Source organism: Camelus dromedarius, chromosome 30 (genome assembly GCF_036321535.1).
Source record: "Camelus dromedarius isolate mCamDro1 chromosome 30, mCamDro1.pat, whole genome shotgun sequence".
NCBI lineage: Eukaryota > Metazoa > Chordata > Mammalia > Artiodactyla > Camelidae > Camelus > Camelus dromedarius.
This window is the reverse complement of record NC_087465.1, coordinates 16269934-16282500: the sequence shown is the minus strand read 5'-3', so window position 1 is coordinate 16282500 and position 12567 is coordinate 16269934. Positions and strand designations below refer to the sequence as shown.

The window sequence follows — 12567 nt, the reverse complement described above, 5'->3', positions numbered from 1 at the left end:
CGAAGTAGCTGAAGTAGGAAACCCAAGCATGCCTGCACCGGGAGGTGTTAAAGCTGAAAACAATAAGAGACATGCCCACTGTCAGTGCACGGAAGACTGATGCTGAACCCCTAAGCAGAAGTCCCTGCCGACGTGGGCGGTGTCCGAAAAGACGTATTACACACACCAGGAGAAGTCGCCCGCACCAGCTTTTCTGAGTTTATCATCTTTCTTCTATTGGTGTTAACCCCCACCACGACTCTCAGGAATGTCATCTACACGGTTGAGCAATATTTTACTCTGAAAACAAAAGGCTCCCATCACATGAAAGATAGACTGTTAGAACAAGGACATCATGGTGACCAGCAGTTGGGTACTCCTAACTGACACTTTGCAAGATTCCTACTCTGTTCTTTATTGTAACCGATTGTGACTGTACCTCTGGAAAGGCGGGCCCACTGGTCCTCCACTTGAGCAGTCTGATAATTACCACATTCACGAAAAATAATTAGCTATCAAGTAAAATGAAGTCCATCTGCCTAAGTTCCAGTAGGAAAACAAATTTGGGTCAAATAAAGACGGGGATAAGCTAATTAAATAGCAAAAGTAAATGACAACTGATGACACTGGAAAACAAGTAACAGTGTAGTCACAGCTCCTCTTGATCAGGACTGAGCATGGTGAGGTCTGATGCCATTGTTAAGTATACAGGTTAAGCTGCTCATTACCATCCAGGCACTTTGGCTAACAGAGTACTTGATAGGGACTGAATGTATTAACACTCAACTTCATCACCCCCAAAACATGCTGCGTCTAGGTTTGCTTGTAGTATGCAAAAATGGTCCCCACCTCATTAGGCAGACACACATAGGGTAGAGTATGACTAGTACTGAAACAGAAGAGATCTTTGCTGGATTTCAAGTACTCGATCTAATGCTGTGGCTAGTAGTAAGGTATTATGAAGCCATTTTTATAAGCTGGAGAACTGGGTGAGAAACTAAGAGCTCAGGATAGAAAAAGGAATTGTAAAAGTCTGTGCCTTTCTGAGTTTTAGAGGCAAACACAGTTGACTGCCAAAGGAACAGACTGGAAGCCTAATTGGGTGGTGGTTCATTCTTGAAGGAGGAAAGGCTCACCACCAAGTGATCAGGACAAGGACCATGATGGAGACCCACTGGGCTGATGGCAGAATTAACTGGGAGAAGGTGAATGAAGTTTAAGTTATTAGTGAATAGCTAGAGAGAAAATGATCATAAGAGATAAGACAACCATCTTTTAAATACTGGTTCAAGTCTTAACCTCTATGAGAAATGCAACATTTGAGTGTTCAAAAATAGAAAACAAATGACACAAAAACTATGTGTTTCCATTTTCTTAGCTAGAAAAAAACTTTAGTTTCTTAATTGGTCTTTATGCAACGGAGGAAGCTTGTCTTAGGCTTAGCATCCAGGACACACTCAAGTCCTCAACATCACACTCAACTTGACCCTAACCATGATCATATTACTGTCAATTAGCCTAGCTTATTACCGGCTGCTCTTCTTAGTAACCTTACCACAGCCAACTCTTCTCCGACCTGCTTTGAAATAATTTCTGTAGTTGTATCAGTAATAGTCTCTAAATTTCCATCATGTTAGAGAAGAGTCTTTCAATATCCTCAATGGTAAGTGGGGACAGATGCTAAAAATTCCATTTTTCTGGGGGAGAAAATCAAGTCCTAGGGCTGTGAAATGACTTGACAGAGAGAAATCTACAACTTGATGGTAGATGTGTGGTAGGGAAGCTAAATATTATAGCTGCCACTCAAATTTGTCTTCCTGTCTAATTGGATCAATTGTAAATGGTAAACTATGCAAATATGGAAAAAACAATCCTTGAAAATAATAATATTGTACATCCAAGAGAAATATAGTGAGTATCCACATTTTACAGAAGAACGGCTAACATATTTGAAATAAATTTAAATGAAAATGGCTTAAGATTTCCCAGGATATAGTAGCAATGAATGAGTAAATCCCCAAATCTTTAATCCAATTTAGTGTGATAGACTTCTTAGATTCATGGGACTTAGCCTTAGAGAAAATGGTAAAATAATGGAATTGCTTTTGGGGATCCAAACCCACAACTCCCTTGCCTTTATTCCTACACTATGATGTCTGGTATCTTGATCTTCTTTTTACTTCCCTCTCTATAAAATTTTATTTCCAAGGAAAAAAAAAAAAAAAACCAAAGATATGAATACACCTCTTTTTGAAAAGGATCAGTATATACTAGATTAGATAATTTGAGGTTTCTTCCTGCTATGATATTCTGATTTCATGATATTCTATGCTATTTTCCACTAAACACTTAACAGAGGATAATGGATTAAGTCAGAAGAATTAATACCTAATTACAGAATTTCAGGCATGAGTGATTCAGGTAGAAGAAGATTCACCGAGGACAGGAGATCCTTCCTTGCATTGTTAGAATGATACTATGTTGGTAGCTAGCTTCTTTTGCTTATTCATAAAGCCAACCTTAGTTCTGGGTCTAGTAAACCTAGACTTCATACTCAGTAACTGCACACCCTCTCACCTGAGGGCTTTCCCCCACTAAATCTAAGGAAACTGGTGGCTCATCCCTCTGACATGAGGATTTAAGACAAGAGAAATTGTAATGAACTAAGACTTAAAAAAAATAGCAATACTAGTTAGAAAGTGCGTAGATAAGTAGTGAATTTTTAGCTCAGGCTTTCCCATCAGATGGGGTCTACAAATTCCTATCCAGAGGTCATATAGTGAAATAATGAAAATTTTTATTACAATAGGAAAAGGAATAGGAATAGGAATCCCAACTACTACAGTCAAAGACTATAAGCATTTTAGGAATTCAACATCTTGAGGAGTGAGTCAAGTTAAACGATCAACTGTTAAATAAAAATGTTAGGAAAAGAGAAACAGACCAAAGATAATGAATAATGTACATTGGGGCTACGAGTAAAAGACACAAACTTATAAAAACCGGCAGTCAAAAGTTCAGCTGTCAACTGATATATGAAAACCAGAAATAGAAGAGAAAAACTGAACGGTAATCGTGATACAAAATAAGTGGTGGTGACTACAAAGATGCATTCTTTCCTGTTCCCTAACTCTTACTCCAATTCTTTGAAATTTCACTGAGAGATGGAAGTTTTTCTACAGATAATCTCATGCTACCATCATTTTGTTTGGTTTTGTTTTCCCGAGACAGCTTCATATTCCCGAAAGTCATGCTTCCAAAAGAAAATGCCTATCTCACGATGAGTGTAGATGTGTTCTCTTTTCCCCAAATTTCTTTGATCTAGGTCTCCCAGAGGGAAAATCTGCTCTGAAGTGAAAAATAAAACTAATTATGTACACGGGCCAAGGACAATTGTGCCAAAATTATTAAAGACTTACTTGTATCTAGATTTACCCCAAATGTGCTAGTAAATTACACTGAAGTATGAGAAAAATGCAAAAGGCATGTTCTAAAGTTCCATTTAAGGAAATGGGGTTAGGCAGTTTTTCCAAAAACTAATGGATCATATAAAAATCAGACACTGCTTAAAACAATAAAGGAAATCAGTTAAAAATTAAAAAATCAAGTTATTTTCCTATTCCTCTTGAGCAAAATGCCAGAAGCAGCTAACGTCCTGAAGGGTAAAAATGTAAAGTTTTCTAATTTTTTCCAGGTGTTAAGGCACATGAGTTTCTATTGACATTTTCTCTTTTTGCATATGATCATGATAGAAAAAGACAAAAGTTAGCAGAAAATAATTCCTTTTATTAAAAAATGAGTGCTAGTAAGCAGTGCTCCCGAGCACAGGGCTGAGTCATTGTTCAGGAAGCAGCAAACATGATGGGTATTACTCTTGAAAGAGCCGTCTTTGTAATCTTGACGGACTAAATAATTTGAAGATTTCCTGAAAGTAAGGTAAGGAAATTTTATGAGAATTAAAGCTGCTAAAATACAACAGCAATTCCACCCAAAAAAGAACAAAATGGGTATTTAAATCAGGAATTTAAGAGGTTGGTAAATGCTAAAACTGAACATGTATAATGCAATTAAGTCAATTTTGGGGGTGCAGCCTTTGCAATCAGACATTACTTACTTTATGGCATATCTCATTCAGTGGAGTCTCTTTGTAGTGATTTGCTCAGGAACAAAACCTTGAAATCTACCTTTAGAGGGATGGGGTGCCTTTAAAATGAAGACTTTTCCATAACTAAATCCCATTACATAATGGGCCCAAGATGAACATGTCATATTGTCAAAGTTTATCCATATAGATAACAAACTGTTAGAAGAGCTCAGGGCATGTGAGAAATACAAGAATATTCTACTTAAGAAGTAATTTTCTCCTTTTGATTTCAAGTAGCTGGGATGTCTGTTTCTCCCATCAAGCAAAGGAGATACCTGTTTGATGAAAAATAATACAGTAGAAAGATGCTGATAGAAAGATGGAGAACCACAGCTCTACTCCATGAGGTGATTAAACTCTTCAGCATGACCCACCACAGATAAATTAACCTAAAAAAGATGTGAGCGCAAAGTGTGGGAATTCAGGCTCTCCAGTGGGATCCTGCTGACAACTCCGCTGTGCTAATGTTTAAATTCCATTACAAACAAAGAACTAATTTAAGAGGAATTGCAAATTCCAGTAGGTATGTTCATGGACCTTTCTTTTTATAACACTCTAGTCTGTTTTGGTCCATGATTTAATGAAGCAGCAGATACACAGCGCGGGGTTCCACAGTACCAGCTGCTTTTTGAGATAGTGCTCCCTGAGGAGGGCCTGCCTCCAACATCTTCTCACAATTCTGATACTTACAAAACAGGCCCGTATTTCAGGGGGAGGATGTAACTTATTTTTATGGTGTGCAGAATGAGGAGGAAGGTTAGGCTGTTTAAGTATTTCATAAACACCTTCTCTCTCCTCCCTCCTGGCTTTGTTCAATACAGGTCTTCTGGGTACCAGTTTCAGAGTGAAAAACACAAAGGGCAGTCAGCAAAGGACCCATTGTCCACGCAAAGGCCTTTTGATCCAGTGGAGAGAAAAATAAGATGCACTGACCACTACTTGTGGGGGGTGACTACACGGGCATCATCAATCAAAGCTGACTTGTGACTTGAAATGTTCTTAGCCCAAATTTTACTCTATTTTACAAAACTGTAAGATTTACATTAAGTGTTCATAGGCATTTTCCACATTAGACATTATGTGGAAAGACTATTTTACATAACTGGTCATATAGGAGTTTTTCCACTTAAGACATTTTTCTAGGTGTCAATTAATAATCACAGTGATACATAAAGTGAGACTAGAAGACTAATACATCCATAGGCAAAAAAAAAAAAAAAAATACAGCCATCGTATTATTCTTAAACTAATTATATTTGACTTAATTGAAAGGTACAAACAAAACACATAATTGTAGCTTTAATATTTAAGGCCCAAAGAATATCCAGATAATTAAGCCCAAAGAATAGGGGTGGGCAGGGGAAGGTAGCTGGTGTGATAGTTCAAGGAAAGGATGTTGCAGAAATTTTCTTGGTAAAATTCTTTATATGTGTAGAGCCATTCTGTTTCTCTCTAATGCCAACAGGTCATTCTGGACAGGGAACCAGAGAAGCTGGCAGTGGCTAAGAGGTCATGTGACATTGCTGTTTTCATGTCTCCCAAGATAAAAGTTAAAATAGGAATATCTCCCAAAGGCATATTAAAATAAAAATTGCCATTAAGAGAAGGATAACATTGACGTTTAATATTTATGTAAAAGTCCAATTTGGGAAAATGAAAAAAGCTTTCCTTTTGTGCTTTGGGAACTTTCTAGATAGTATGTAATTGGTTCATTCTAGATGTGTCTTTGGAATGTCATGATTTCCTTTTAGAAAGAAAAAAAACCACTGTTAATTTGGAAAATAAAACAGACTTTAAAGAAGGAACTAGAATCATTTTTTTCTATTTTGGATAATATACAACATTTGTTGTATGTTTGGCTACGTGACTGCCTACCACATTATATTCAATTTTTTTCAACCTGCTATAATTGGCTACCTACACTTACTCACAAAATCGGAACTGTACAAACTGCACTTCCCTTCATAAACAAGAGAGCTGGATTCGCCATCTGGGATTGCCTCAAACAACTTTACCATTTTGTTTTGTCTTAATCAGAAATCTTGGCCGAGGGTGGTGGTAGAAAGGCATGGAGTAATACGAATTTGTTTCTAAGGTTAAGAATTTACTTAAATAGTAAGTAACAATGGCTGCTACAGAAAGCAAAATCGTATAGCAATGCTCAATTACAAATTGTCACAGAAGTCATATTTTTAGTAGTTAAACTTTCTATATATATTAGCTTTATTACCTGTGAGGTGTAATGTGGGGGAATTCCTGTATCTAGAAGGCCCCCAGCTTTTGAACTTCCTGGTATTTATGGGGGGAGAAGACCCCCAAAAAGCACAAAACCAAAAAAGAAAAAGTCTCCCTTGGAAATAACATAAATTAAGATGCCAATTAATGTATTACTTAATGCTTCATTTTCTTAATATGTATCCCAGATTTTGTGCCACTTGTCTGTACTGAAATGCCATTTGAAATTGGTTTTGCGATGCGGATATAAAAGGAATGTTTCTATGACATAAAGATGTAATGATATTAATGATATATTTCTGGCTGATCTACCTGGTCTTTATTTTTCTGCCTATGTTCAGGTTGGCTTACTTATTAACTATGCCACTGAAATATATATTTCAAATAACTTAATGGTTTTACTTACTGAAATTAAGAGAGATCCAATGTCTCCTGTTCTTGGTACAGGTCATTGGCTGCCTAATATCACTTAATTAATTAGACTGACTCTCCTTGAAATGACTTACTGTTTGAATTTTGTGGAAATCCAGGCAAAGAGGATGGACCGTTCATTCCAGGGAGAAGGACTGGGGGAAGGCCGGGGAGTCCTGGATAGGCTGCTGGCAGACTGATGCCATGAAGGGAGCTGCTGTCCATCATGCTTGGCTGCTGGACCGCTAAGCCCAGAACATCTGAGGCTTTCTTGATCCGGTCAAGCTCTTGCTGTGCCATCAGCTGTCGAACGGTCGTCGGGGCCAAGTAATCTTTCTCCCGATCAAGCTGACTCCCAACGGTCTCCCTCACTTTTGAAATGTGCTGTTTGGAGAAAATGTGATCTCTGATGGACAAGCGGGCAGAGTACTTCACCCCACAGAGGGTACACTCTGGTTTGGTGCCTTCCGTTCCGCTTTGGTTGATCATGAAAGGCTTCCCTATGTTGATTTTAAATTTCTTTTCCTTGGCCCTGGCATTCTGGAACCACACCTGGACCACGCGTTTGGGCAGACCAATCTCATTCCCTAGCATTTCGCACTCTTGCATGGTTGGAGTTCGGTAGTCACTAAAGCAAGCCTTGAGAACCTTGAGTTGAAGATTGCTCATTTGGGTTCTGAAACGCTTGTGACCTGGCCGATCGTTACTTTTGGATTTAAAAGGATTGCTGGATCCAAATGGGTTTGGCGAACTCGGGTCCGCGATGCTGGACGTTTCACTGCGGTCAGCATTGTCGTCGGGGTCATCGGTGATATAAAAGCTTTGGTCGTGGTCACCGTCTTTATCGTTGAAAGGTATCGAGGGGCTGGTGAGAGAAAAGAGAAATTTTTCCTCGCAGACCTCCGTGGTGGGTGTGGTTGCTGTTTTGGGCAAAGTGTCCAGCGTTTTCGGCTCTTTAGGAGATAAAGCTGGCTTCACATCTCCGGAACTTCCTGTGGTGCTTTCCATCTCGGCGTTCCCCTCGTCTCCAGTGGTGGCGTCACTGATGGCTGTGTTAATGGACGAAGTCTCATCAAAATCAGTCTTATTCTGATCATACCCGGCCTCTGCAGGAGGGGCATTTAAATTCTCCACATCCTCGGGACACTCTGCTTTAAAAGAAGAAGGGCTCAGAAGATTCTTTGGCGACAGCTCTGCTGTTTTGCTCACTGGCGTTGACACCGTAGAAGCCAATTCATTCTCACTGGAGAGATCAATTTTCGTCAATGGCAAAGAAGGATAATCAAAATAAATGTATTTCTGCGGACTTTCTCCCCCATCTTCCGCGGATATCAAAGGGCTTGGGGGCAAACTGTAACCTGCCTGCTTTCCTTCATTCCAGTGCCGGGAGCGAATGTGGCTTTCCAGGGCTGACTTGGCCTTAAACAGGGCTCGGCAGAACGGACACCGCTTATGGGACTGGGCCGGGCCCACCGCCCGGAACTGGCCTTTCCTTTCTCGCGCGCGTGTGTTCTGGAACCAGACTTGCACTACTCGTTTCTTCAGCCCGACTTCGCGGGCGATATGATCAAGCATTTTCCGGGTAGGATTGGAATCCAGTAAGTATTTTTCATAGAGTATTTCCAGTTGCTCCGGGGTGATGGTGGTTCTCAAGCGTTTATCACGGTGCTGGTCCTCACCGCTGTTCCCGCCTTCCTTCTCACTGCAGTTGGTGTCTTCTTTGTCATCCAGTTTCCTTTTAAAGGAAGCGGCCACGGTGGCGGGCGCTGCGGTGTGAGAGGCGGCGGTCTGCGGGGGCATCTGTGTGAGAGAACCACTCAGCAGCTGTCCCGTCATCAGCGGGTTGTTGGGGTCGAATATCATGTAGGGCATGTCCATGGGCCGTTCCAAGAACGGGGAGTGAAGGAACTGGTTTTGAGCAGCGAGGAAGTGCATGTGCTGGTGCTCCTGCCAGAGTTCCAGAGTCGGGAAGGCAACTGTGCACTGATCACATTGGTACTGTAGTAACTGCGGAGGTAGACTGTTCTGGAGAGAAGTCATGGAAATCTGCAGTGGGCTGGAGGGGACCGGGGTCTGAGAGGCCGAGGGAGGTCTTCCGAGAAGTTGGGGTGGTTTCGGTGGCGGTGGCTGTGGCTGAGTGGCCGAGGCCTGCGGTGGGTCTGAGGAAGTCGATGCTAGTGGCAGGGCTGGTTTGATGCCTTGAGAAGGGGGCGAGGGGTCACTCTGCTTTGGCTTTTCTGTGGGATATTCAGGTTTTGGAGACGTCTTCTCAGGTTCCGGTTTGGGTGACGGAATCAGCGGGGTACTAGTCCCGGAGCCAGAACTTACCGTGGGGGCAGGAGCGCTTTTGGCTGCCTCGGTCTGGCCAGACGCTGTGCAATGCTTGTACACCACCTGGTCCGTGGCGTCCATGGAGTCTTCGGTTTGGCTTTCATCTTGGGCATCGTCGTCTTCATCCTTGTAACACTGCTTTTTCTGATGTGTAATCAAGTCAAAGATCCGGGGGAAAACCACATTGCACTTCTTACACTGGTACTGCATGTTGCTCGTTCGAATATACCGCTCATTAGTGAGTTCTCTTTTTTCATTATCTTTAGCCTCTGCTTGATTCTCGTAACTCTTCCGGGCCTTCTGACGAGCATTCTGGAACCACACAACAATAACCCGGGTGGGCAGATTGAGAACAGTGGAAAGTTGTTCTATTTCATCATCTTTCGGGTAAGCGTTTGTGTCAAAGAAGTCTTGAAGGACCCTAAGCTGGTAGTCAGTAAACCGGGTCCTAGAAGACCTCTTACTGAAGGATGCATCCGATTTGTAAGGTTCTAAAGAGGAGGGCTGTGGGTCGATTCTGATATCTTCCAAAACAGTTATGGGAGGGTTACTGAAGTTGTAGGGAGAATCCTTATTTCTCTGCCGCTCCTTAAAAAGCGTATTTCGAAACCAGTGCTTGATGACTTTCTGAGAGAGACCAGATTTCTCTGCCATTTCCTGGATCTGTTCTTCACTCGGAGAATTATTGATGTCAAAATAAGCCCTCAGGATTTTCAGCTGGTCATCCGTAATCCTCGTCCGCGGGCGTTTGAACTGAGAATGCCGTAGGAAGTTGGGATCCAGCCCGAGCTGCTGCTGGCAGAGCTGAGTGAGGTCGGCCGAGAGCGTGTCCATCTGGGGCAGCTGCAGGGCGAGCTGGGGAGGAAGTGCGGGGTGCTGCACTGGCTGCATCATGATGGAGGGAAAGAGCGGCAGGTCCAGAGACACGGGCAGCTGGACCTGCGGGGGCGCGGAGGGCGGAGGGGGTGGGGGCGGGGGAGGCGGCGGCGGAGGCGGGGGCGGCGGCGGCGGCGTGGGCGGCGGGGCCTGCAGCGGGGTGGACACGGAGCTTGGGAGTTTGACGGGACCCAGAGCAGAAGGCTGCGGAGGCGCTGGCGGCAGCGGGGGCGGCGGCGGCGGGGGCGGCGGCGTTTCCGGAGAAGATGGAGAGATTGGATAAAGCTTGTCATAGGCCTCCCGGTACTGACGGGCAAATTTTTCTAGGGCTCCATAGGGAAAAAACTGGCCGTGCACGTGTTCTTGGTGACTCTTGAGAATAAGAACGTTGGAAAACAATTTCCCGCACGTGCCGCATTCCAGCTTCTCCGTGTTGTCGCCCTCGCCACTCTTGCCCTTCTTCTGCACCTTCTGCCTGTTCTCGTTGTACTGAATGACCAGTTCGAAACCAAAGTTTTCCAGTAATGCTTTGGCTGCGTTGCCTCTGGCCCCTGAAGCGATTCGGGGCGGCAGGATGGACGGTTCCAAGGATTTCTGCTTCTTTCCGTCTTTGCCTTCTTTGAGCCCTTCCCCTTCACTTACAGATTCTTGCTTTGGCTTGTCTTGCTTTTCGGCGATCTCTTCTCCCTCCTTGTAAGAAGGTGTGTCTTTCGCAGCTGCTGCGCAGTCGGCACTGGCCAGGGGCGCCTGCTCCTGTTTCAGTGATTTGCTTGCCTGCTGCTGCTGCTGCTGCTGCTGTTTTGGGGGCTGCAGCTGGGGCTGTGTGGCCTGGTACTGTTGCGCTTGTTGCTGGAGTAGCTGGAGTTGAGTTTGGCCAACGTGATGTTGTTGGGTTTGAATCTGCTGCTTCAAGTCTTCAAGCAAGGACCCGGCCATCCCCGCCATGCCAGGCATCCCAAATGCCACAGAGCCTGGCAGGCCCAAGTCCGGCCCCAGGCTGAACTCTGTCCCAGGGATGTAGAACGGGAAGAGAAACTGAGGCTGCTGAAACTGCAGCAGCGCCTCGGGGGTCATGGGGAAATGAGGCAGAAAGGCGGGGTTGAGAAACTGAGGCTGAAAGAACGCCGCCTGCTGTTGCAACTCGTGTTGCAGCTGCATCTGAATTTGTGCTGGTGACTGCGCTGGGTGGTGGGTAGGCTGAGCAGAGATTAATTCTGGAGTTGGCTTTTTATTCAATTCTTTGGCATCTAAGTGGGTATCTTTGCTGCTGGCTGCAGCTAAACTCATGGTCTCTAACATCCCTTGGCCGGGACTGTTCACGCTGGCTGCCACACCGTGCCCGCCGGTTGCATGGCCGCTGGGCTCCAGCTTTGCAGCCCTCGCCTTTGTCTGGTGGAGCACGGACCTCATGTGGATTTCCAAGGTCGAGCTTTGGCTGTACGCCACGTTGCAGATGCTGCACTTGTAGGGTTTGTTATCTGTGCTGCTGTTGGTTTCTTGAGGAACGGGACTGGAGGCTTCCTGCAAGACCTTTTTCAACTTATGCAGGTGAGACACTGAGTTATAATGGACCAAGAGAATGTTCTTTTGGGTGAACGACTCTTTACACACTGTACATTTATATGGGCGAGATGGGTCGAGGAATTTTTCCATCGTAAAATTTGGCCCTTTTCTAAAAGGTAAAGTCCGCTTTGGTTCAGAGCCCGTGTCGTCTGGAATAGAGCTGCTGTCACTCCCTACAGGACTTGCCTTGCCTTCGTGGTCCACCTCATAGTCTCTCTCCATTTCCTGCTCGAGGGCGTGGTCGTCCTGGGCCATAGTTTCAGTCTCTGCCCACAGTTCACCATTCACGGGCAAGGAGGCATATAACTGCTGAAGCTCGGCTTCGCTCAGTTCTGGGTGGCCTGCTTCCAAGTGTTTTTTTAAAGCCTGGAATGTACGGAAACTACGCTGGCAGAGATTACACATCGTCGCAGCCCGAATCGCGTGATACTGGGAATGTATCTGAAGCTTTTGCATAGTCTTAAAAGCCAAGCTGCAGTGGTTACAGCGATACTTATAAACGTGGCGGTCCGACACGGAGAGTGGTTGCCTTTTTTGCTGTTCGCTTAACTGATCGTGCAGTGGGTCGGAGATTTTCATATCCTTACTGCTGTTCTTACTCCATTCCAACATGTCTGTGGCTTCTTTCGTTGGTTTCTGCTCCTCACTCTTTACTTCCATGCTAGCCTTGGAATCGTCAAGACCCACCACACTTCTGTCATCCATTGGGCTTTCACCTGCGGGGAAGGAGGCATAAGCATCACTGATGGGAGGAGGCAAGCCCACACCTTAAAAGCCAAAAAAAAAAACCTTGTCAAGAAAGGTTTCTGCTTCATTGATTCTTTGAAGAAATATTTGTTGAGCAGCTAGTGTGTGGCAAGCACTCTTGTGGGCACTAGGGGTATAAAGGCGAATAAGAAATCACCCTTGACCTCAAGGAATTTCAAGATAGGGAAGAAAATAAGTCAGAGGTAATTAGAGTATGCTAAGCAGTGTGATACCAAGGGCCATAGTGTTCAGGAATTGAAACACACAAAATACTCCTGATC

The 12567-nt window shown here is 44.1% G+C and overlaps 1 protein-coding gene across 3 annotated transcripts in view; it reads right to left on the bottom strand.

Moving 5' to 3' along the window:
* The window catches only part of ZFHX4 (zinc finger homeobox 4), a 175816-nt gene that overhangs the window by 3430 nt on the left and 159819 nt on the right, over nucleotides 1–12567 (bottom strand). For all 3 annotated transcript variants that reach the window (XM_031441441.2, XM_064480894.1, XM_064480893.1), the window contains exons 10-11: nucleotides 6865–12255; nucleotides 1–53 (exon numbers count right to left, since the gene is read on the bottom strand). The exon at nucleotides 1–53 is cut by the window's left edge and continues 3430 nt beyond it. In XM_031441441.2, the coding sequence (XP_031297301.2) occupies nucleotides 1–53; nucleotides 6865–12255 (5444 nt within the window). The remainder of the gene's footprint in view (nucleotides 54–6864; nucleotides 12256–12567) is intronic.